This window comes from Capra hircus, chromosome 26 (assembly GCF_001704415.2).
Source record: "Capra hircus breed San Clemente chromosome 26, ASM170441v1, whole genome shotgun sequence".
NCBI lineage: Eukaryota > Metazoa > Chordata > Mammalia > Artiodactyla > Bovidae > Capra > Capra hircus.
In genome coordinates this window covers 33,336,910-33,362,560 of record NC_030833.1, presented here as the reverse complement: position 1 = coordinate 33,362,560, position 25,651 = coordinate 33,336,910, and the positions used below count along the sequence as shown (strand labels likewise).

Sequence of the window (25,651 nt, the reverse complement as noted above, 5' to 3'; positions counted from 1 at the left end):
CAGTTCAATCGCTTAGTCATGTCCGACTCTTTGCAACCCCAAGGACTGCAGCACACCAGGCTTATTAATTACCCTTTTACTTTTTATCCTAGTTCAGTTCTGGGAAAGAAAATTTGATTATTGTTTACACATACAACTGTACATGGCCTTTTAAATAGTGAAAAAGACCTCCATACCCCATGTTTTATCTTCTCCACTACACACAGAAGCACCCACAATTTTGTCATAAACCTTAGTGTATTCCTGTATCCAGGTATGGAAGATACACAGGTGTGAAATAGCCAGAGGTAGATGCACTTCCCAGTAAAGGATGAGTACTTGTCAGCAGACTTATCCAGGCCTTTGAACATACTTATATTTTCAGTGCTTGAAGGACTAGAAGTAAGGAATGAGGAAACATAATTTCAGACTATGGTCTGGCAAACATTACAACTCTTTCAGTAGGGCTAACAGTGCATTTTGGTGTTTTCTTGTATTTAAAGAGAAAAATCAAGCCAACTTTACTTACAGCTCTTGACTGTTGGGTCACTCAGTCTAAACTGTTGTCTCAAGCTTTCTCTCCCCTTCTGGTTTCCTGGGATTATCTTTTTCTCCTTCTAAGATTAGTTCCCATCCAGACATCATTCTCTCTCCCTCTTGGTCTTTTTTTTTTCAGTCGAAAAGAACATATTTTGGTCATCAGTGATGTTGCATTTGCCATTGGTAGTTCTAGAGCAGATACTGAGAGGCTACCTGAATCCCTCAGTTCCACATTCTAGACTCTTAAAACTGTCATTTCAGCTCTCGGCCACATCTCTTGTTTATTTGACCTTTTACCCCAAGAGAACCTAGGCCTGGACCATCCACCATTTATATTAACTGCTGGAATGTTATCCTTTGTAAATTTAAGTGTGGTGGTATTGACAAAGGAGGCAAATTCAGCTCTGTCTAATCTCTGATCTAGAAAAATATCATTGAGTAAATCATTAAAGATAAGATTGTGAAACAACACATCATTCTTAAACTGTGCCTTTCAAAGTTTTTATGAATATTATCTTATCCTTCTGCCACGCCCTTAAGAATTAGGCACTGAATTGGGCGTAGAAAGACAAAGTGTTCGAGGTCACACAGGCCATCTCTCAGCAGGTAGAGAAACTCGGCACTAATCGGTCGTCGTCGTCTTCTGCAGCCCTTCTTTCCATTTACCAGTCCCTAGGATCTCACTGCTCTTTCGTGGTGGTGGTGAAGTGTTTCTGACTGATGAAAAATTGACTTAACTATTAGTATCCTGTTGTTGAACAGAAGAAATGTGAAATCAAGCAAGTGATTTCAAAATCTGTGATGACTTAAACTGTTATTTTAAAACTCTAATATAGTCAGATGTGATGAGCATACTATGATGTCAACTATAATCACTGAACTAATAATAAAACATAGTGCTTCTGCTTAGGTCGGGTTCGCATGAGTAGTCTGTAGGACAGAAGCTCAGCCCTCTCTGATTTCCTTATTTCCTCTTTAAAAAGTAATCAAGGCAAATGCTGTATTTAGGCTCTGTTGAAGGCCTGGGACTATGGGAAGCATTGAATAGAAGCAAAGGGAGAGACCAGCTATTTGCTGCCAGGCAAAGCTGGCCAGCATCCATTTCTTTAAAATATGAAAAAAGAATAATAGAATTAAACTTCAGAAAGTTGATGTTAATTTTTAAAACAAAGTAGTTGAATGATATGAAAAGAAAAATCATCTAAACATAGATTTTATTGAAGAAGTTTCCAGAGAAAGTCAAATAAGGTAGGAAGCTGGGTAATTTAGAGGCACAGTCAAAAGTAATTTTATTACTATAGTTGTAAAGTTAGGTATTATAACAGGGCCCATTTAATGACACTTGGACAAAGGTTGGTATTAATGTGAAGGTTCTCAGATTCAGGTGAAGCTCCGTGGGCATGTACCTGTGTGTCCCTGGTTGCCTACCAGACAGATTCAGAATCTTATAAACATTTCAACTCAGTGTGTACAGAACAGAACTCTTCAGACACATAAACCCCTACAGTCAGCAGTTGCCAGCTTTGTTGTTTGTGTTCCTATCTCAGTAAACGGTGCTGCCCAGGATGAAAACCCAGGAAGCATCCTTGACGCTCCCTTTCCCTCCCCTTCTTGTTTTGCTAAGAGGAAACAGAAAAACATGAAATGTGACCCCTGCCTACACTCAAGTAGTTTACATCTTCTTGGAAAGCTAAGACAAAAAGAAGACTTAAGTCAGTAACAGATACAAATTGCGGGGTAAATATACAAGACCGCTATCATTGCCAAAGAATTTTACAAACCACTGTAGCTTCGAATTTCAGGAAAGGACACAGTCACTCTAGGATGATACTTTCGAGGTGGCCAAGGATCCTCCTGCTTACTCTGGTGACCTGTGCTTTGCCAGTACATTGTCCCTGGTCCTTTTTACCAGGAATGTACACACAACACGACCCTTTGTTGACGTCTCTTTCTCACAAGCAAGGCTGCCATTTACAGTTTTAATGTTTGCATCGTCTCCTGAGCGTCCCCAAACCACTGTTGTAAATGCCTGTCAAGGTTGGGATGGTCTGTGTCCACCTCGCTGATGCTGTTTTTCAGCCTCCACATGCTGTTCTGCATTGTTCCAGGTTAGAGTTGAGTGAGTACTAACCATGTGTCTCCAGTATGCCTTAGTTGTGAAGGCACCACTTCCACCTGCCATAATGCTGAGAAATAGCTAACACCAACAGGGAGTAGCCACATTGCCATGGTCATTGCTTCAGAGCTGATTTGGAAGATCTTACATTAGTCAGGGGTAAATAAAATATTAAATCACTATTAAATTATTGAGACATGTGGGATAGCAGGAGATCCAAGTTTCACAACCATAAAGGAAGTTAAGTATCATCTGAAGATTAATCATTATTCAGTTTTTTATTCTCTCTGAGCATCGCTTTAGAAGAAAGTGCCTCCTCAGTTTTTCTTGAGAGCACTCTGTACTTTTATTGGGCACACACTCCTTGATTTCAAGAATCTCAAGGCATATTGTTAACTCCGAACACAAATCCTGCTTCCAGAGCACTGCCGCAGGCATGAAGCAGTTCCAGAAGATTTTCACAGACTTTACCATTTATCTCTTCATTCTTTTCGACAATAAGATGCCAAGATATTTCTTAATCCTTCTCATAGATCTTTGTCAACTTTCCCCCCCTTTCTTGTATTGCTAAAATGTACTTAGGATATATTCTTTGATGCATTGAAAAGACAGTTAATATCTCACTCATTTGTAGCCACCTATCTCAGAAATATCAGGAACGCATCCTTGAAGTTGTCAAGAAATCTATGTGGCTTACTTACAAAACTCTTCCTGTAGCCTTCATTCAGAGATTATTTGTTTTCACTTAAGGTACCAGTCTAGCACTTGAGATTTGAATTCTCAGCTAGTGAGCAGAAGTACTCAACTAAAGGTGAAAATGAGACTCCTAAACATAGCTGCTCTTTTGGAAGCCAGTCAGAAGAAAGCTTTTTAATAAAATACAGACTGCCACCTGACTTTTTTGCATTTAAGCAGTAGATTTACCTACTTGAGTGGCTCCCAGAGCTATCAATATATTTCAGTTCAGCATAATAAAAATAATAGCCAAGCTTCAATATTAGTGTACATGGTAATGACCCTTGAATCATTAAGAAAGAATAAATTACATTCACAGGAAGAGACCATTTTTTAAAGACTTCCACCAAAAATACTTAAAATTTTTAATGTTTTTTGCTTGAAGGATAAACTTTGATTATCTAGAAAATCCACTTTGTGGGGTTGTAAGAAAGTATTAATGTACATTTCTGGTCTCTGAGTTATTTTCACTGAAGCATGTTTAATGTGATTGGCTAACAATAATGGTGACTGGTATTTGTATAAACTTTGTAGGTTTTCTTTTGCACCTGTCTTAAGTGATCGATGGGGCAGGTACTCTACTAAGATCTAAAATGGTTCAGTGTTTTGGCCAAAGTCACACAACTAGCAACGGGTAGACTGCTGTCCAGTGTCTCCCAGTCTACATCCTATAACACATAGTAACAGTAGTTGGTAACACTAGGTGGGCCTGGACACCAGGTACCTCCTGGGGGAGTCCTTCAGCAGGGACCTCCTGACTTCCCCATGAGCTGCAGAGTCTGCAGCTTGCCGGAGGAGTTTGTCAAGTCCTCGTGTGTATCTCTTTGAGCCCGAGAGTTGAAAATGATTTTGCAGTCACTTACCCAAGGGTGTCACAGGTGTCTCCCCTGCTCTAAAGGAAGGGAGGAGCTTATGTTTTCATTGAGTAGATGCTCCTACTCTATTGAATAAAAAGCATATGGGCCCTGAGAAGCAGTTTTGGACAGAGAATAAAACATAAGTGACACTGATGAATTTCATAATGTAAAAATGGCTCTTTGGAGAATGATCATACTGATTTCTGCTTTCTCTTTGTCTGTCTAGTGAGAACTCAGCAGAGGCAATAGCAGTACATTCTAACCATCAGTCGAAGTCCCCACTGGAGAAGTTTATGGTCAAACTGTGCACACATCATCAGAAGCAGTTCATTCGTGTTCTGAACGATCTGTACACTGAGTCTCAGCCCGGCTCCGAGGACCTGCAGTCTTCTGATTCTGGAGCCATGGACACCTCCACCTGCGATGCTGGCTGTGCCCAGCTCGGCACCAGACATACAGAAAAGGATGCTCTGTGTCTCAACATGAAGTCTTCTACTTCTGTAGACATGCCCATAGACTCTGGAGGCTCCCACAGCCCTCCACATTTGACAGAGCAGGCCCTAAAGGAGCCTCCGCCTGAGACAAATTCTGTAGATGGAAGAGAGAAGACTCTGACTATTGTCCAAAAAGATTCCTCTGAACTTCCAACCACTAAACCTAATTCAATGGATAATTCCACTCTGGGATACCTCACTGCACCGAATTCTTCCTCATTAAACTTCCACCGCATCTCTAAGAACTCGGAGGGGCAGACCACTGAACAGGAGCCAGACACAGGTGTCAAAATATGTGAAGACGGTAAAGACCACGTGCAGAGCGCAGCTTTAGTAGAAAACCTAATTGCAGTAAAAGCGGCAGCTGAAAATAATGAGGAGAGCGACAGCTGTATTGTTTCTCAAAGAAATTCATTCAAAGCTTTATCAGAAGAGGCTTGGGACTCAGGGTTTATGGGGAATTCACCTAGAACTGCTGACAAAGAGAATGCTTTACAGTGTAGCTCAAAAACACCTTTACGCCAGGACTTAGAGGCATGTGAACAAGATTCAAGGCCAAAGCAAGAGAACCATCTTCACTCCCTAGGAAGAAATAAAATGGGTTACCATTTACAGCCCAATGATAAGAGCCAGTTTGATCATTCCAAAGATGGTTGGTTAGCCCCCAGCCCCATGCCACCTGTACACAAAGCATCAAATGGACACTCACGAACCAAGATGATATCCACCTCCATTAAGACAGCTCGGAAAAGTAAAAGGGCATCAGGGTTGAGGATAAATGATTATGATAACCAATGTGATGTCGTTTATATCAGCCAGCCAATCACAGAATGCCACTTTGAGAATCAAAGATCGATATTATCTTCTCGGAAAACAGCCAGGAAGAGTACTCGAGGATACTTTTTCAATGGCGATTGTTGTGAGCTGCCAACCGTTCGCACGCTGGCCAAGAATTTACACTCCCAAGAAAAAGCAAGCTGCTCAACTGTGGCATCAGAGGCAGTGGTCACTCCCAAGCAGACCCTTGTCACGTCAGCACCTCAACCTACAGTAGAAGTAGAGCATCCCAGAGAAGACAAACCCGAAGAACCTAACAAAGAAACAGCCCCTCTCACAGAAGGAGACAGAGGTGCATCACCTGAAAAGGAATCTCAAGAGCCAGAGGCTTGCCTCGTGACGAGTAACGCAAACCCAAGTGGCTCCCCCACATCAAAAGAAACAGCAGCCTCCAGCCCGGTGTGTCCCCTCCCTGCTCATCTTCCTGAAGAGGACCCACCAGAAGGCAGCTCCATGGCCTCAGCTCCCCCGGGAAGTGAGATGTCTTCCCCTGAACGAGACCAGCAGCCAGTTGAACTGCTGAGTACAGAGGAGATGAGTGTACCCCAGGACTGTTCCCTACTTCCCTCCGCAGAGAGCATTTCTGAGGGAGACAGTGACGATGTTGCCCCCAGGCCTGTTTCCCCTCCTGAAACAGCAGAGAGAGAGGAAAGCCCTCTGTGTTCAGAAAGTCAAAGTCCCTCCGCGGGCTTGGATCCTCCCATGAGCCCAGGAAAGGCCGAGGAAGAGCCAAGTGTCGCTACTGAGGCTGAGACCGAAGACACTCAGGAGCTAGATACCGACCCACTCTCGAAGGAAAGCAGCACTTTGACAAATGAAAACCCCAGTGAAATTGAGGAAAGTGAGGCAGCAGGTGGTACAGAAAAATTAGAGGAAGAGGACAGTGATGTAAAACATCCTTCAGAAAAAGATGCATGCGATCAAAACACCGAGTCACCTGAAGAAAATCTGGACAAGAAGAAGAAAGGTAGAAAATTCCCAGAGGCCTCCGATAGGTGTCTCCGAAGTCAACTTGCAGATTCTTCCTCTGCCGAGAGGTGCCTAAAAAATCAAAGTTCAGATTCTTCCTCTCCTAGTGCTGACATCAAGGTTTCTAAAAGTTCTGGTTCAAAACGCTCTAAAAAAGAAGGGCACCCTGTTGGGACAACACCCGAGAGCTTCCTTACTGAAGGCTGCCATACAAAAGCTCCGGAAGACACTGAAAACCCAATCGTCAACGAAAAGACCCCTGAGAAAGACATTGAGCAGGAGGTTGAAGGGGGTCGGGTGATCACCAGGCAGACTTTTAAAAACATGCTGGTGAAAGAAGTCAAGGGGGAAGAAGGAAGTGTTTTCCCCAGCAGTGATCCCTTAGCCACAGTTGGCCAGCCCCAGCCTGGAGAGAAACTGGAAATCTATGTTCAGTCTAAATTAGATGAGAACAGTACTCAAGAGCCCTCTGAAAGCATTCCTTGTACTTTCCCAGAACAATCACAGGGGAAGCCAGGACCTGTTCCTGCACAGGAGACGGAGGAGGCCGTGAATGAAATAGACAGTGCCGATAGCCAGCATAAAGATGGCGATAGTGATGACGTGCCGCCTAGCACGTTGGGATCATCAAGTAGTGGAAATGATGACACAGCCGTGCCCCCAAAATGGGCCCCGAGGCTTACAAGACTGACCTCCTCCACCTACAACCTAAGACACACTCATTCTCTGGACTCTTTGGATACTATAAAAGTGACTTCCGAAAAGGAAGCAGCACAAGGAAGCCCAGTCCCAAAGGAAAATGCAGCTTCCGAGAGTGGAGACCCCATAGATGAGGGTGACGTGGACACCGTGGTGGACGAGCCGCCGAAGTTTGTGGAATGGTGTGCTGAGGAGGAGAACCAAGAGCTCATTGCCAACTTCAATGCCCAGTACATGAAAGTTCAGAAGGGCTGGATCCAGCTGGAGAAAGAAGCCCAGCCAACGCCAAGGGCAAGGAACAAGTCCGATAAGCTGAAGGAGATTTGGAAAAGCAAGAAAAGGTCACGGAAATGTCGGGGTTCACTGGAGGTTCAGAAGTTTTCTCCTGTTCAGATGCTGTTTATGACAAACTTTAAATTATCTAATGTTTGTAAGTGGTTCCTAGAGACGACTGAAACCCGCTCTCTGGTCATTGTGAAGAAGCTCAATACTCGTCTCCCAGGCGACATCCCACCCGTCAAGCACCCTCTTCAGAAGTACCCTCCTTCCAGCCTGTACCCCAGTTCACTACAGGCCGAACGCTTGAAAAAACACTTGAAGAAATTTCCCGGAGCTACTCCTGCCAAGAACAATTGGAAAACACAGAAGCTCTGGGCTAAATTTCGAGAGAATCCCGACCAAGTGGAGCCAGAGGATGGCAGTGACATGAGCCTCAGCTCCAGTCCTGAAGAGAGTGTAGAGGAGACCAAGGAAGGTAGAAGCAGCCATCCTCCCACCAGCTCACCGACCCCAGCCAGTACCCGCATCCTTAGGAAATACTCCAACATTCGAGGAAAGCTCCGAGCCCAGCAGCGTTTGATCAAGAACGAGAAAGTCGAAAGCCCACTTGGTCCGGCTGTGGAAAGCAAACAGAGTTGCAAGAGTGTGTGCATCAACCCTCTGATGTCCCCCAAGCTCGCGCTGCAAGTCGGTGCAGATGGGTTTCCCATTAAGCCCAAGAGCACCGATGGAATGAAGGCAAGGAAAGGGAGGCAGGTGCCTGAGGTCTTGCCCAAAGCCGAGGTTCAGAATAAACGCAAGAGGACAGAAGGCGGCAGCACTCAGGACAGGAAGGACAAAGGGCCTGCGATGAAGGCCAGCAAAGAAAAGCATGTTGATGGGTCCACCAGAATCTCCACTGCCAAGAAGCCAGCCGCAAGGGACAGAAGCAGCCAGCTGCCCAAAAAGACATCTTCAAAAGAGAATAAAGTGAAGATCCCTAAAAAATCACCTGGGAAGAGCTGCCTGCCCTCCAGGAAAGAAAAAGAGAATGCAAACAAAAGGCCTACCCAGCCCTCTGCCTCCGATCCGGTGACAAAATCTGCCAAGCAAAAAGGGGCAGGTGAGTCCTCTTCCAGGCCACAGAAAACCACAAACAGAAAGCAGAGCAGTGGAAAGACTCGGGCCAGACCCTCAACAAAATCCCTAGAGAACAGTGCGGCCCAGAGAAAGCGAAAGCTGAAGGCGAAGCTGGACTCTTGCCACAGCAAACGGAGGCGGTTGGATGCAAAGTGATTCGCGGGGCGGTAGCCCAGAGTTAAAACTGTTCTATAGAAGTAACCCTTTATTTTGCATTAACTAAATCTGCTTTTATAAGCTTATCAAGCCTTTCAAATCTGCAGTTAATGGAGAACACCACAATTTAAGATGTCAGAAAGTGCGTCTCAGATGGAGAAGGGAACTTGCAGAGTCTTTCTCTGAGGCTGAGTAAGGGAAGTTATATATTATATTCTGGTTGTTCCTTGGGTTTTAAACTTGGAACCAAGCAGTTTTAGTTTTTAAAAGTACAGTGCCTTATTTATCCTTTTTGTTTTTAAATTTACAAAAGCTAAAAAGCTGATCTATGTGATTAAAGGCTTGTATTTTATACTTGATGCACAAGCACTTGTACTGTAGCCAAGAAGACCACCATCATGCACATAAAAGTAGCTTTTCAGCAGCCACCCTGCAGTGTCAGTACACGAACAGATGCTCCTCTGCAAACCCCAGCAGTGAACTTCCCTCTGTCTTGTTTGTTTAAACGATATTTGAAAGCTAAACCAAATCATTTTTACAGTATGTGGAGAATGCAGAGGGAATTTATAATTATTATAAAAGATTAATACTTCTGTTACCCCTTTTTAAAAATTCATATTCGTTGTTGGTCACTCATCTCTGATCTTTTGTCATTTGAGGAAATATATTCTAAAGTATGTGCTCATGGGACAAAAGGTGTGTCACAAGGTGTTAATATTGATATATGAGCTCTGAAAATTATTCACATCCCCCAAACTATTTGCATTACTGATTCTTCCCATCCTTTTCATTTTTGATCTTGCACGCTTGCTAGCACACTAATGAGGTTTTCATCTTACTTTGGGAGAAAAAAAAAAAAGCTAATGTCTTTTTGCTGTAGTTTGACAATTGGGATAAGAGTGACCATTCTAATTATTTTTCTTGTCTTGAGTACTTCTGTATTCAAAGAAAGCCAAAACGTTTTTTTCAGTAATAGGAAAGTTTAAGAGAGTGTGTGTGTGTTTGGGGGTATTTGCATGTGGTTATAAAGCCACAAATGCCTCCCATTCCCCCAGTTAAATTCTTTCTTCTCCATGCAGCGTGATAGGGTGTTCATGAGCTGAGTAATTAGCATAGGCCAGATGGCTTAAATGAAGCCTAGGGTCTCTATGAGCATTCCCCAGATCACTATGGCACCAGACTCAGAATTATAAAAAGGTCAGAGCAGCCTTTCAGTTGGAGAAAATCTCATTGTGTGCCCACACACATCCCAGTACCAGGAGCTGATGCTCTGCTGGTATTCCAGTGTGAAATGTACATGTTTAGAGTGGATGCCCTTTCTGATAGATTAACATCATACTAGTAGTTAATGCTTATAGAATCACAATGGCCTCTATCACATCGGGCTCTGTTCCATGGCTCAAAAGCGAGAGCTGCAATATTTGTAACTGATGTTGTTTGAGACCTGAAATAAGTGTATTGGCTTTACCTTGGTGCCTATAACATTGCTCCATTATAACAGTGTGTACTCGGCATCTCCATTGGGCCACTCTGCCAATAAGTCTTGGTTGCTAAAGCTTCAGCCAGCTTCTCTGACATGCTCTGTCCCCAAAATAGGCTCGTATGGACAGCTGCTATTCCGTCCTTTTTATTAAAAGATTTTCCATCCCTATTGCTTGAAATCTGTTTGGATAAATCCAGATGTACCTGTTTTCATGCATTAGTTCATTCAGATCGTGATAAAACAAGTTTTCTACCCATTCTGTTAAAGTTTTGCTATATATAATGAAAACTTCTGGGATAGGATTAGAAAACAGTGTTTGATTCATGGGAAACTGAGCACGGTGTTGAATTTTGCAGATAGTGAAGCTTACTATCTTCAAAGAAGCCTCCCCACCCACCCCCCGCCCCCATCCACCCAGTATCTCCTCTATCCCATGAGTCTTTTTCTCTTTTCTGTATCTTTGACCTTGGCCATTCCAGAGCTACCTATATTAATGAAACTGCTGAGTGTGTGTGTGTTGGCAACCTTCCTCAGCATTAAGTTGCACAGAAGCATTAACATGTTTTAAGTAGGTTCATTTAATCTATGTAAGTGGTTTTTAAGTTTTTTTAAAAATCTTCTCATAGAGTCGTCACTGGATATTGTTTTTGTGGTGACTTTAACAGTGGAGGCTTGCCCACATCAGGTGTGCTGTTCTCGGTACATACGTTCAAGGCGCCCCTTAGCTGCATACAGACTACCTTGTAAGGGTGCTTGGGTTAGGTTAGGGAGAGATGCCAGGCTGGAGGTAGGTGGCACTTTTCCAGTTGCAGGTTATAATCCATTCCATTCCTTTTCTCATTTCTTTTTCATTTTTGAAAGCTTATCACTTCAGGATCATAGCCTTCTCTCCCATTCTAGACAGCATTGGGGAAAAGGTATCAATGTGCATCTATTTATTTTATATACCTACCGATGCAATGGCTCATCTTTAAAATCAGCTTACGGTTTATAACAGACTACACTTAAATAGACTGGGATCCTACATAAGTATGACACTTAAAAGGTTAGAATTATATTTGTTGAATCTCACTTTTGCTGATTCAGTTAACTTTACTAATAGAAGAAAGGGAAAAGGCAGACTTGAGGTCCAGCTCTGGAAGGCCCATTTACACTTACAGCAGATGCTGGCAAGCCTGTCTCTCAGACATTTCCAAGCCTAGACTTGGTTCTGACTCAAGACTCCCCTTGATCTCCCCTCCTTGCCAGACCTTCCTGTAGCCGTCGTCCCAGTGTGGCTTGCACTGGATGCAAAGGCAGTCTGTCCCACCTTCTGGATTCCAAATTTAAAAGGAATACAGCTCCTGTGCCTGTACTCAGAGAAGTGACTTTTGGAGCTGACGCTGATGACGAGAGAACATCAGTGTTCCCTCTGAGCTTCTGGGGGAGCTGGAAGACGCCTGGAAAGCAGTCACTGAAGCCCCACCGTAGCTCCCCAGAGCTGGGCCCTCTTTAGGAGGCCCTTTTCCATATCCCATTTTCTACCTTCTGAGGCTCCCTGGGTTTGGAGGAACCACCTGGAATCTGCGCCCTTGGTCAGGGTCCAGAACCTTGCCCCTGGCACTGGCACAGATATGTTAACAGTCTTGCAGCACAGCAGGAAGGCCATGAACCTTTGTTCTGCTTGTGAGGCTACGTATATAAAAATGTTAGTCATGTCTGTTAACCTGAAGTTGCTAGTCCCTTGGCTCCCTTTGGTAGACCAGTTCTGTTGTGTCTGCACTTCATTAAAGACTTCTACACAAGCGTTACTTTTAAAATAATCTTAGGCCATTTCATGCCTCCTTGCTCCTGTGTAGTATAGATGGAAGAGGTGTAGTTAGTCATCACTTCGTAAATGTGGTTCTTCTAATGGGGTCCTCTGTGCATCACAAGACTGTGCAGGTGAATTCCTCACAGTTCAGATAGGTCATCAGTAAACACATCACTTGATGACGGTCATTTTGAATTGAAGTTTAGACTTTTCTCCCTTGGGATGAATTCTGTAGTGAAGACTGAAGCTGTCACTGTCATTTGTGGGCAGCTTGCCTATTGGGCAGTGAGCCTAGGAGCCAAGAAGGGAAGGCCAACGTGCCATGTGAGGCGAGCTGGAGATGCTGTAGTGTCACCATCGGTGAGTCTGGTATCCAGTCGCTTTCCCTGGGGCAGAACTGGAATTTCCCCAGGTGCTGGCCGAGGGTACCCCAACCGCCTGCTCCTTATGGTTTCAGGTCAGCCCATGCAGGCCTTCATTTGGCCTACAGATGATCCTTCACTGCTCTGCAAACTGTGGGCTGGTCATGCTTTTGTAAATATAAGTGTATTGGAACACAGCCATACCCATTCATTTAGGTATTATCAGTGGCTGTATGTATTTACAGCAGAGTTGAATATCTGTAGCAGAGAACACATGCCCCACAAAGCCTAAAATATTTACTACTTGGATCTTTGAGAAAAAGTTTGTTGACCCATGCTTGAGAGAAGAATCTTTTTTCAGGAGGAAAAAAAAAAAAAAAAACTTCACTGGTTTATCTTCTCCTTTCTTCTGCCTCTTTCTGTCCTCTTCTTCTTCCTCCTTATCTTACTTCAATTTTGTTCCTTTTATATCTTTATTTTTTCTTGCTACGAAAGAGACATGTTGCCATAGCACATCAAATACCATCTCCTGAAACCTGAACTGCCTTAGCCTCACATCCTATTAGAATCGCCCATCACCTTTAGCCTCTAGAGTCAGAATCCATGAGCAAATAGGAATTTGGAGTTGTAGAAGTATGTGGCCTTGACCTCTCCTTTCATTCAGTTTTTATCATAGACTTGACTCTGGCTTCACTTCGTGTTTATTACTAATCAAGTAAGCCAAGATTTTATTTCTTTCAAAGTTAATTGAGACTTCGTTAGGTGGATGTTCAGTTTTCTGAACCTTACATTTAGATATGCAAAGCCTTTTCACAAAGGAGAAAAAAAAGTCCAATCACAAACCCAAATTGTTGTTTATTATATCATAGTTCTGGCCAGCTTCTAGGAAAATGTATTGACCCTGATATTTTTTTCAGTCACACACTCTTCTTTCAAAATAATTATATTAAAAGCAAACCAACAACTGAAACACATAAGCTTAAAGTGCTTTAGAAAGACTAATAGAAAATTGGAGCATATTATAACCTGAATGTGACTGAGAAGTTATGGATGATATCTTTAGATTAAATCCAGTTAACTTCCAAGGTGGTGTCTTTTCCCTCCCCAAAACTCAAGGATCCGTTTCTGTGCTTTTTATCAAAATGAAGGATTGATAAAATTTTGTCAGTGGCTCTAAAACAATGACTGTTTTGTATGTTTTGAAACATAATTATCATTTGAATTGTTTACTATGAGTTTTTATCTTCTTATGGCTTGATATCCACTGAAATACTGAAATTTTTCCAAGTATGAAGTCATGTCTGTGTCAGGCATCCGCAAGGCAGTCCTCACATCCCAGCATTGTGTACTTTGCCACAGGCTTGCTCCCTAGTCCTTTTCAGAGAAAAAAGAACAAAAAGATTACTGTAGTTAAAACTAGCAGAATTTTGGGAAGCCTGTTGAGACAGCCTTTGATACAGCTCATCTCTTGAAACATGAAAGCCAAGTGCTGTCATCTACAGTGGATGGGCTGGAAGACACAAAGTTCTGACCTTCCCTTAAAGATGTTAAGTCATGCTGAGGCAAAACCCCAGAGCTCTCTGATGCTGCTCCCAGCTCAGGCCTCACCATGCTGTACTGAGGACCCAGGGAATCACCTGGGGCACTTTGCAGGCATCCTTGCTCATGCTTTTTTGCCTCTGGTTTGAGCCAAAGCTTGCTATTCCTTGCAATACCTTCCCTTTGATCCTTTTCCCAGAGCCCTGGTGGTTTACGTCATTGCTCAGAGGGGCCGGTGAGCATGGTGACAGAGGCTCTTTGACCTGTGTGGGACCATTCCTTTTAACACGAAGTGCTCAGTAGGCAAGCCACATGGAAGTAGCTTTTTTCTCATTAAAAGCTACTCATTTTTTGCTCATTAAAAAAGATCCAACTTGCCCATGGTTGTATAATCTACCAGAGATTGGAGGAATGCATTAAACAAGGTTATGTTTTAAAGAAAAAGAGACCCTATGTGGCCCACATAGCCTAAAATGTAAACTACTTAATACCTGACCCTTTTCGGAAAAGGTTTACTGATCCTTGCCCAATCCTTGCAATATGTCATTCAAGATCAAATTGTGTGGTCAGTTAGGCACAAATATATTTTTTTCATGTAGTCCAGCACTGCAACATTTCTTTCCTTTTAGATTTTACCATTTCTTGCCTGTTTGTCTTGGCACACAGCTGCTATCCCGCATTATTCCTAAATAATGTTCGTGTGTTAAAGAACACATCTCCCTTTGTGGATTGAATGTGTGTTGAATTGTGGACATTGAATCTGATCTACCAGAATACCAAGTTAAAGTGAAAAGTACAAAGTCTTTTAAACTAAAAGTACTACAGTTGTCTTCATGTTTATGAGTTAAGGTGAACTTGACTCTCATAGAACAACATTCCTCCACAGCAGTGCTCAACACAAACGGATTTACTCATGAACTCAAAAGCCTAGAGTACAGCCCCTCCCAGCAGGTACAGGGCATACTGGTTTCACCCCCCAGAAACCATATGGTGTATTTGTGTACAGTATGTTTGCAAGTTTATCACTTCCCAAGCTTTGGTCATTACTTGTGAACATACATGGCTGGTCTTTGCCTGTTTGAACCTCATTCCAGATCCCCCATTCTCAACTCTCTTAAAAATACCAGCATGTCAATGGCACCTTGTCAGCACACCAGCAGCTTTAGACCGAAGTTCAGGGCTCTCCAGCCTGGGCAGCGAAACCCACTCCTGCCTGGTCAGGCCTAGCTCACCTCATTTTAAGGCCCCACCTTTAGCATCTTGCCTCTTCCCTCTTCTGCCCCCAGCCCCCTTCCAGGAGGCACCTTCTCCAGGAAGCCACCTACCTTTCGAGTGCTTCACTGAGCATGTGTATGTCATATTAGAAGCATTTCATGACTGTTTTTCTTCTCATACTTAGCCATTGGGTCCAAATGCTATTCAGCTTAACTTTCTCACTCAAGTTGTTTTCTATAATCTACACTTCATGTCATCTTATAGCTAACGCTGTAGAATTTGGGAGCTAGTTTGTGGAAGAGAGTCTGTACAAACAAGATTTGCATAATTTTGTATATTTATACCACAGGTAGGGATGAGTTAGAGCCCTATAGCTTAAGGTTGTTAGTTTCACCAGTGATTTCTTCATTCTTAATAGCTCTAGGAGAGTGTGTGACTATGATTTCAAATATATATATAATACATATTTATACATACCACTGTGAAATTTATTTCACTGTGTAGATAGTGGTATTTTCCTGTTCAAATGCTTCTATAGAAAGTATTTATTTTAACAAACAAAAACTGTCAAAAGGGCTTTCCAAAAAAGTGTTCTTTCTAGAAAACCCATCCTCCCCAGCTCCCATGCTCAGCCACTGAACCCCCAAACTATATCATGAAGGCAGAAGGGTGAAACCTTGAAGCCCTCACTGTATTGGGGCAGACACAACTGCATCGGGAACCTGAACACATTCCCCACTGTCACCCCATCCCAGAACAAAGTGGGTCTCCCATGATGGGCTCAGCTGTGCCAGCCATGGCCTTGGGACTTGTCTCAAGCCACCCACTCCTTACATACGCAGTTGGCCCATTCTACTGTACATTTCAACAGCCTGTGCAGGGAGACGAGCAACCCCAAGGAAATCCCAACCTATACCTGTGGGATATGGAGAGACCACTGGTTGCCTAAAGAAAGCATTAAGATGTATTTGAGTCTTTCTCACCTTCAGGAAAGACACCTGTTCCCACTCTCTTAAACCAGGGGAGATAAGCTTGTTTCCTCCCTCACCTTGACAGTGCTGAGCACCTTAGCTCACAGCCGTTGCCTCCTCCTCCCCCACCCCCTATCTGTCTCACAAGCCTCGGCACAGATGTGGGTCAGCCCCACCTATAACCGATGGTACAGGATGAGGCCGTCTGCTCTAAGATGTATGCAGCGTTACTTCTCAGGAGTCCTGATCTGCAATTCAGTCCCCGTAGATGTAACGGAACCGATGCTTTCCCATCGTGTTCCTCTTCCCTGTGCCCCATTCCTGGGCACCCCTGTCTGAGCCACAATTCTCTTTCTGTCCAGCTGGCTGGCTGGCCTGAGAACTGTAGCTCCATGCCTGCGGAGAGCTTGGGACTGGACACAGGGATTCGTGTCATCCATTTGAACCATAATTTGCCTATTTACTTATGGCCTCCCTTTGTCTTTTCTAAACAAATGAGGAAGACACTTGAACAGTAATGCTGGAGAATGTTTTTTTCTAAGATACTGTTTGTAAGCAAATCTGATTTTAAGATGAAATGTGAATGGGTAACTAGGTGCCAGGGAATTTAGCACTGAACTAGACAGTTGAATCTTTTTTAACCTTTGCAGGAAAAAATAAACTGCTCTCATCTAAATGTTCACAAGAAATAATGTTGTAAATAGTTTTTTAAAAAAATATTTATTACATGTGCTGTATACAGATTCATGTTCTGAGTGATGTGGGTTTGCATTGTAGTATTGTAGAAGAATATATTTTGAGCAGTGGACTTCCTTTCATAACACAGTACACACATGGAGAAAGAACAAAAATGAGCAGGTTGAGAGCTGTTCGGGGCATTTGATCTGTAATGTTACATCAAATCCAAGCTTTAATTGCCCCCTCTTCTCATCTGGTTATGGTATATATTATATATATATACACACATGTATGTATGATGAACTGGTCAGTGGTCAGTCCCCAGAGCAGATTTCCAGGTGTTCTTTCTGATGTGTTGCCCGTAAGCAATAAGATTCTAGGTAATAACATTTATTCCGGGCTCTGCGTTAGCCCTTGTCTCAGAGGATAGGGTGGGGGGTAGAACAGCTCTTGCTAAGACCTCTTGCCTTTGCTGGAGAGGTTGCTGTACTTGAATTTTCGCTTCTGTTTGTCTGCACGCTCCTTCACATTATACAGTGCTAGCAATGGGTGAGAAATCTGCCAGGACCAGACACCTCAAAAATTGGACGTAGAGACTGAAAAATTACCAATTTTCCATGAATTTTTAGGGTTTACAGAATCTAGTTGAGGCAAAGCTCATTTGGTTATAGCCTAAAAGTAAGAACTTTTTGCATTAAAAATGTAAATGGTCAATACAAAGTCCCTTGACTATATGTCTGACCTACCTTTAAGAGCTAGCCCATTTCCTGTATTCCTCTGTGCCTGGGTTTGAAATGTCCAAAGCCCCAGTGCATGTCTGGGGTTAAACCCATTTAGGTTCGTGCAAAGAGGGCAGTTGCTCCTCCAAGTATCCCAGCGTGTCCAGTCCAACAGGTTTCTAAGCTGTTTAGCAACCTCTCCTTGTGACCGTCCTGAACTTTATGAAAAATACCCCACACCCAGAAAACCATGAATAGAATAATGTAGTTTTTTAGGCTTTTTGAAATATGTCTTCTCTTTTGTATTTATGATGGTGTTTGGAATTTTTCACTAGTGTTTTTTTAGATCAAAGTGGGTGCATTAGGATAAAACTTTCCATTGCTGCACCTGAAAGCAAGCAAGAGGAAAGAAATGGACCTATGTGTGTCATTGGGAAGGTGACTACTTCTTGTGGTGGGGGGAGGGGGGAGGGAGCATGGTAGATTATGTGGGGGTAAAATAGAATTCCGGCCTGAGGCTCCTCGAGTCTTATTACCTTGTAATAAATAATCCCTTTATTAGCCTCACTTAATCTCAATAGAAGCCTGCTGTTTACCCTCAGGGAACAAGTAGTTTTCAAAATTGAGCTCCTCCAAGGTCACTGGCCAATGCCTGCATGCAGGCATGGGTCCTCTTTGTGAACTCATGGCATTATTTTCCCATATGCATTATGATAGTATGAAATTCAACCCCAACCTGTATGAAAAGCACAGCCCAGGGTCCTCCTTTCAGGCTAGAGTTAATGCCTTTGAGAGGCCAGAGCGTTCTAGGAGGCCCATGCAATTTAACTGAAGCTCAGGTGCCGTGTTGGGATTTTTATTCTTTTTAGGCCACAACCTTCAGAATGAGTTTAGGGCAGGGCTGCTGATCCAGCTGTGGATCCAGGGAGCTCTCAGATGAATCTCTGCCGTTCCTGTAAAGGTCTTTCTGGTTCTTCCCAGTGTTGTCCTTGCCGAGGTCAGTCTCGTAGCTGTTCAGGTGTGCTGTCTCGTGAGTCGTAGCCAGCGATCCAGATGCCCAAGGACAGTCTCCAGAGGGCCTTGCTCCTTCCCGGTACCATGTGTGTGCTCCTGACCTGTGTGAAGATGCTCTTGTCAAAAGTAGTGACATGAGAAATCCTGCAAATGGTAATCCGGTGATCAGCATGTTTCCCTTGGGCCTGGATTTCCACTATGTTAGTGAGTGTAGGAAAATACTGTGTCTGTTATGGATGAAAATTCAATGTATGCTGTGAATTTGTTGGTTTGAAACATTGAAAAATTTTCATTAGACAATGTTTACATACCTCACCTGAAGAACCTTTGAGAGTGTATATATGAAATTTAAAATATATTAAGTTGCTTTAAAAACAATATGTATAGCTATAAAAGTTGGAGTTATTTTAACTTTGAATATGTACCAAGTCTCAAATATTGAAATCTTGTGGACTCTGTGCTTCTGTGTTTTGCTTTCCTATTAGACTGTGTAGGAACCTGTGTTCTTGTTACTGGTAAAGGGGCCCTCAATGAAATCCAAGCTTGGAAGAATTTCCTAGGTTGTTTCAGATTTTCTTGTTTGGTTTTGAGGGATGGGGTATGGAGCTGGAGGCTGTGTGGGAGGGATTTCTCTAACATTGACATCTATTCCATGAGCTTTTCCTAGGCGCTTATTTTATTGCAGTGTATTAAACTTCTTTGATATTAAAATGTGTTTGTGTAGTTACTGGAGAGGGTGCAGAACACATGGAAACCCAGCATTCAACGCGTACTCTGTGGCAAGTGTGTTAAGCTGCCAGAGGGAACCAGAAAGCAGGACTTCCCGGGGCCTCTCTCGTGGCCCGCTGGTTAAGGCTTCCGTCTTCCAGTGCAGAGAGTGCAGATTTGACCCCTGGTCGGGAAGCTGAGCTCCCACATGCCTCGCAAGCAAGAAACCAGAACATAGAATGGAAACGATATTGTAACAAATTCAATAAAGATGATAAAAATGATCCACATTTAAAAAATCTTTAAACAACTCCAGAATACTTAATATGACTTTGGCCTGGGCCACCGATATTGGGACTTAAATCTGTTTGCTAGATCTCTGGCCATTTTGTGAGTTATGCCTGACTTCAAGGAATAGGAAACCCAATGAATGGTCCTTGGGAATTCCCATGGCAGGACTGAGAAGGCACTGGTGCTCCACCTTGAGGTGCAGGGAGCACCTGAATCGGTGCTCCTGGCCGCATTGCTAAATCTAGGGGGTGAAGTGCACAGCATCCCAGCTCCCTAGCCCATGCTCAGTTGTGGCAGAAAGGTGGCAGGAAATCCTTCCATCTACTTGCCTCATGACCTGTTCCATTATATTCTTTCAACTCTCCTGCGTGCGTGCTAAGTTGCTTCAGTCGTGTCCATCTCTGTGCGACCCTATGAACCATGGCCTGCCAGGTTCCTCTGTCCATGGGATTCTCCAGGCAAGAACACTGGAGTGGGTTGCAATGCCATCCTCCAGGGGATCTTCCCAACCCAGGGATTGAACCCACATCTCTTACCAGCTCCTGCATTGGCAGGTGGGTTATTTACCACTAGGGCCACCTGGGAAGTCCTTCAACTCTCCTGGAGATGGGCATGTGGATGGATCCAGTAGGCCAGTGATTCATGGAATCAACCATGATTTCATTGACAGATTCATCTGACAGTGGCCACTGACGCAGAAACCAGCGGAAACAATCCGGCAGCTGGCAGTCAGCCTGGAGACTTACCTTGGAGAATTACCTTGTTCAAGATTAGAACTTTCTATTGTTAAAATAGTTCTCTTTTCCTCCAGTATTCATCCTGTGGTAGAAGAACTGAAGTCTGACCTGAGAGGTGCAGACTAGCTTGGGATGAGGGGTCATCTCTAACTCTGAGGGCTCAGGACATAGGGAGATTCATTATCACCAACAGCAGGGAAACTTGGCAACTCTGGGGCTTCCCTAGTGGCTCAGTTGGTAAAGAATCTGCCTGCAATGCAGGAGACCCAGGTTCAATACCTAGGTTGGGAAGATCCCCTGGAGAAGGGAATAGCAACCCACTCCAGTATTCTTGCCTGGTGAATTCCATGGGCAGAGAAGCCTGGTGGGCTACTGTCCATGGGGTTGCAAAGAGGCAGACACAACTGAGCAGCTAACACACTTTGGCAACTCTAGTTGAAAGCCTGGGCATTCCTTTGACTGCCTCCACCCTCCAACCAAGCACTGCTGTGCCCGTTCCTCTAGCTGGGCATTTCCTTAAAACTGTGAAATCTGCCGCTGGAACTCAGAGGTTGCGGACTGGTGACTGACAGTTGTGTTTTATTTAGCCCAGTGTTTAAAAAGCAACATCTAAAAACTGAGTGTTTACATAAAAATTAATTCCTGGCTTCTCTTTTTGAAAAAAAAGATCATGAAGACCTAACAATTAGCACATGGTAGGATCCGCTGAAGCTGGGTAGGTTGGAAAGCGTGCCTTTCGGGTCATTACAATCTCCATCAGTTACCGTTTGTCCCTTGCTCTTTATAGGAGGGAACGAGGTCCCTGCCCCGCTGCTGTAGCAGAAGTGGCAGTACAGTTGATGGGCAGGGGGCTCAGGTAACCTGCTGGCCTCTCCAAACTCTGGAGCTGGCAACGCTATTTGAACACACTTTATCCCCTGAACCTGGTTCATTACATTTCCTCCCAAATCCTTGATTACTTTGAAGGCACTGCAGCTACCATCACCATGCACATCCAGGGTGACAGTGTGCTGTTTCCGTGCCTTAAATGAACATCACCACGAATGGGAGATTGGTTAATGCATCAGGGGAGGGCCAGCCGGGTCCCCTTGGTGTCAGGGGCCTTGTCCAGCCTGACTGCCTGACTCAGCGGGCCCAATTGCCAGGGCCTGTCTCCCCCTAGACACACAGGTCATACATCCTACATAGTGCAATTCTGTGGTCTGAAATCATAGTAGAACCACTGCAGAAGAACGTTTGCCTCCTTTAGCCACCGATGCCTAAGAACCGCTGTTCTGGCGCCTGACAGGTCAACCTTATGGGACAGTTTGAGAGGTCACACTGCTCTAATCTGTTGCCCTGATGCTCTGAAACCTTCAGAGACAGGTTAAATATGGGTGTGGCTCAGTGCACAAACTTAACAGAATGTGGGTGTGACACTTGAAGAGAGGATGGACAGTGTCCCCAGATTCATGTGTGCTGTGTCGTGTAGGGCCCTGACGCTGCCATCTCCAGGGAGCCGTGACCAAGCCACCCCCCAGACCTCCCCTCCCTTCTTCATGACAAACAGACCTTCTCTGCCACTTCAGGCAAACCAGAGAGTTACCAGGGCAGATGCCCCACGTGTGCTGCTTCTGGGCTCCATCTCTCGATTGTGGCTGGGGGGTGGGCAGCCCAGAAACTCTTGCCTGTGTGAGAGCGTGTGTCAGCAGCCCTGGCCTCACCCGTGATGCAGAAAAAGACATCAACAAGGCAGAACCCGTGTGAATCCATGTCATGTTCACATGAAGACAACAGACAATATCCAACATGTTCCAAAACAGCTTCTCAGGAAAGGGCAGGTGGCTCCCCATGGGCTTGTTCTAAACCAGTCTCTTTAAGGAGTGATAGAAACAAGACTACAGAAACCCCCCCACCCCAAAACAGAACATCACAACTACGTAGCATCTGAAAATCAAAACAAGACACTGGATGTTGACTTTAACATATAAAAATACTATAACAAAATGAAATACAAATATATATTAGAATCTGTTAAGTATTCTGTATAAAGAGATACTTTCATGGTTAGGCTAACAGCAGGCAAAGAGGAGATAAAGTCCAGCCTTTTCCGTTTCCGACACCTGCAGGGGAAGCCCAGGCCACTGCCACTGACATTGCTGACCAAAAGCAGCAGCACCCACGGGACTGGCCCTGCTTGTGTCTCTTCAGTGGAATCAGCCAATGGCAACATCAGAGTGAACTGGAGGTCTTTACCAAAGGGGTGACAAGGCTTGGAAATGATTTCTCAGGTGATTTCGCAGGAGCTTTCTCCCGGGACTCTGGGCCCAAATGCAAATAGGCCAGATGTGTGGTGGTCCAGATCCTTAGCAACTTTTGGGTTGGTGGTTCAGTTGATGAAAAGTTGATCCTGGGGCACACAGGTCTCTTGGGCCCCCTTGCTGTACTCACTCTGTGATGGATCCCAATCTTCCAGCTTGACAGAGGGTGAAAGTGGAGCTGGGCTGGGGTGGGGTGTGGTGGAGGGTTGGATGGGGACAGCAGCCAGCTCACAGAGTGCTCCCTAACACTCCAAACACTCCGTCCTCTGCCCTCCCAACCCCAGGACTGCAGGACTCCTGACAGCCAGCACCTATCTGCAGATGTCCTTTCCACCTTCTGCAGAGTGAAAAGGCCGTGCCTGTCAGTGCCCCTCAAGCCCAGGGAGTGCCTTCTGCAAGTCAGTGGGCAATGGTGGTGGCTAGGGGAAGGTATGTGTCTCAGGGTTGGTGGGTTCCATGGAAAGGGGCAAGTTAGCTACACTTGAGCTTTCATGCTGACCCAGCCTGGTGCTGGCTGCTGTCCAGGGTCCCACAGTGGCCCAGAAAGTCTAGGTAAGACAGGGATACTATGCAGTCTTAGGAGAGGCCCAGGCTGCTGCCTATGGGTGTGAAGGGCGCTGTGTCCTTGTTCAGCATTTCAAGAAAATAGAGCCTGGCCCCTTTTGAGGGGCAGATCCAGCCATGAGGACACCTCCCCAAGTAGGCAGGGCAGGGTTCTTTTCCCATTGCAGGGCTCCCAGGACACAAACTCACTGGCCTGAGTCCCAGGGGAGTGGAATGTGCCAAGTTCAGTCAGTTGTAGGAGGCCCTGGAATACCCAATATCAAGGACTTTGCCCACTGCCCACGGGCACAAGGCCCACCTCAACACAACCCCCTAACCCTGCCTTCTGTTTGCAGATAGAAGGAGCCAGGAAAGGGACATGCTTACCCTCCTTGCCCATCAGGGGCCCCCAGGGGCACACACTCTTGGGGAGATACTGGGATGGGAGAGCATGACCTTTCCTCCTTCCAGCCAGCTTGCTGTTGAGGTGAAAAGACCATTTTTCTGCATCTTCATTATGCACGGAAGAGAAACACTTGTAGTCACACGGCCATTTATTCGATGGCTCTTCAGATACTGAGTCCTTCCGTGCAAACACCTAGAGTGAGCAGCTCTGGCCGGGGCCGGGGTCTGTGGGTTGGAGCCCTCACTCAGCTCAGCTCTCTTCCCAGGCATCCTGGTCACTCCTATGATGCTCAGTTCACGTCCGTCTGTGAGGGCAGAACACCCACAGTCCCCAGCCCTGGTTAGGCACATAAATACTTGCTGATGTGATTAATGAAAATAGATCTTCCAACTCCTCCAGTTTCTCTCCTGGAGCCACAGTGGGTCTACCTTGTCGCTCAGTCATCCCACCTCCCCATCAGCTGAGCAGACTGAGGCCCACGGGGAAGGAGTTTGCCTGGGGTGAGAGAGCCAGCAGAGGTTTCCTGATGTCTGAGCCACTGCTCCCAACAGGTCTGCAGTACAAGGAGCTCTGAGGCCAGTTTACACAGGAGGAGACCTCTCCCTGGGCCTTCAGCCTGGCCCAATCCCCCTACACCCCCAAGGACCCCGCCAAGGGCTAGCCAGCAGCTGATGGCTGGCTCGTGGCTGGAGAAGCCCAGGACCAATGCTTCCTTGGTGGCTAATGTCTGGAGGTGGTGATGTTTATTCAGCTGGAACCAAGAACCCCTCTGTCCTCTTTGGTGGGGTCCACACCCTAAGCCATCCCAGCGGTCATTTTCCTCCACACGAGCACCCTCCTTGAAATTGTTAAGTCATTCCATAACTTTAGGATTCAGAGGTCTGGTCCTAAGATCTACCGCCACCCCGAGGCCCATTCCCAAGCAAGCTGTGGCTTCCATTCAGCCCCAGGGGACAGGGGTTGGTCCCGTCCTGGCCAGCAGGAGGACGCCCTTCCCCTCCGCAGCCCGGCCTACCACCGGCAGACGCACAGCAAAAGCTAAGAGCCAGGCTGGCTGTCCCAGGGGAGGTTGGGAGTACTTCAAGGTTATCTGCAGTGGGCAAGGGGGCTTCTGGGGCCTGCCTGGGCCACAGGCAAGAGGGGACGTCTGGTTTGGGAAGGGGCAGTCCCTTCCTGAGACCCAGGAAGCAAGCAAAGAGGAGGTGTCACCATTCTGCACTTCTTGGCCTGACCTCACGCACACATTCATTCAACAAATATTTATTCAGCGCCTATTTGTGCAAGGCACTTCCGGAGAGGGCGGACTGCAGCCCGGGCCACTCCCACCCGCCCCGCCCCGCCCCGCCCCGCCAGTTGCGGCACCCTCGGCTTTAGAAAGGTGGTTCTGGCCCGACCTGACACCGGAAGGCCGGGTGCCTAGGTCTCTGCGTGGTGATGACCAGCACCCCGGCCAGATGCCGGCCACTCGGTCTCTGCTGCGGCCGCGCCCCCTCTCCCGCCCTCTCCCCTCCCCGTGCACTTCAGGCGCTACGCGCAGAGGGCACAGCCACACTTGGAGGGCTTCTCCACCTCCTCGGCAAAAGAGGTCCCGTCGCTGCACTCAAAGGTGAACTTCCTCCGCTTCAGCCGCAGGCCCTGGCAGCAGCCCTGGCCCGGACATGAACCCCGGCACTCCACCCACGACAGAGGGCGCGTGGTCCGGCAGATGGCATAGCCCCTCTGGACCTGGTGAAAGTCCCGGACAGGGTACCCCCGGCATTCGGACTCTGGATGGGACAGACACCAAGAGAAATCCTCAGGGCACACCCGAGAGGCGGCACTGCCCTGGGGAGGCAGGAGGAGGAGGAGGAGGAGGAAAACGAGCAGGAGTCGGGACAGCATCCTTGGACACAGCCCTCCAGCTCTCAGACCCCACCTCCATCCCCGCAGCCTCGCTACCCGGCAAGCACATGCACATGCCTCCTCCTGGGCCCACAGTGAAGTCAGCGGAAAGGAGGAATATTCTAGCCACCAAGAACCTCCAGGACAGATTGGGCTGCGCCAGTAAGGTGGGTTCAAGAAGTGGCTAGAAGCCTCGGAGGCAATGATGTCAGAGACGGAATTGGAGCCAGAG

The 25,651-nt window shown here is 45.8% G+C and overlaps 2 protein-coding genes across 2 annotated transcripts in view; one reads left to right on the top strand and one right to left on the bottom strand.

The window, feature by feature from the left end:
* The window catches only part of LCOR (ligand dependent nuclear receptor corepressor), a 130,220-nt gene extending 110,956 nt beyond the window's left edge, over window positions 1-19,264 (top strand). The window contains exon 7 of the mRNA XM_005698279.2: window positions 4,454-19,264. Coding sequence (XP_005698336.2) covers window positions 4,454-8,780 — 4,327 coding nt within the window. The 3' untranslated portion in view covers window positions 8,781-19,264. The remainder of the gene's footprint in view (window positions 1-4,453) is intronic.
* SLIT1 (slit guidance ligand 1) overlaps window positions 22,028-25,651 on the bottom strand; it is a 172,807-nt gene continuing 169,183 nt past the window's right edge. Inside the window, exon 37 of the mRNA XM_013975176.2 lies at window positions 22,028-25,304. Coding sequence (XP_013830630.2) covers window positions 25,066-25,304 — 239 coding nt within the window. The 3' untranslated portion in view covers window positions 22,028-25,065. The remainder of the gene's footprint in view (window positions 25,305-25,651) is intronic.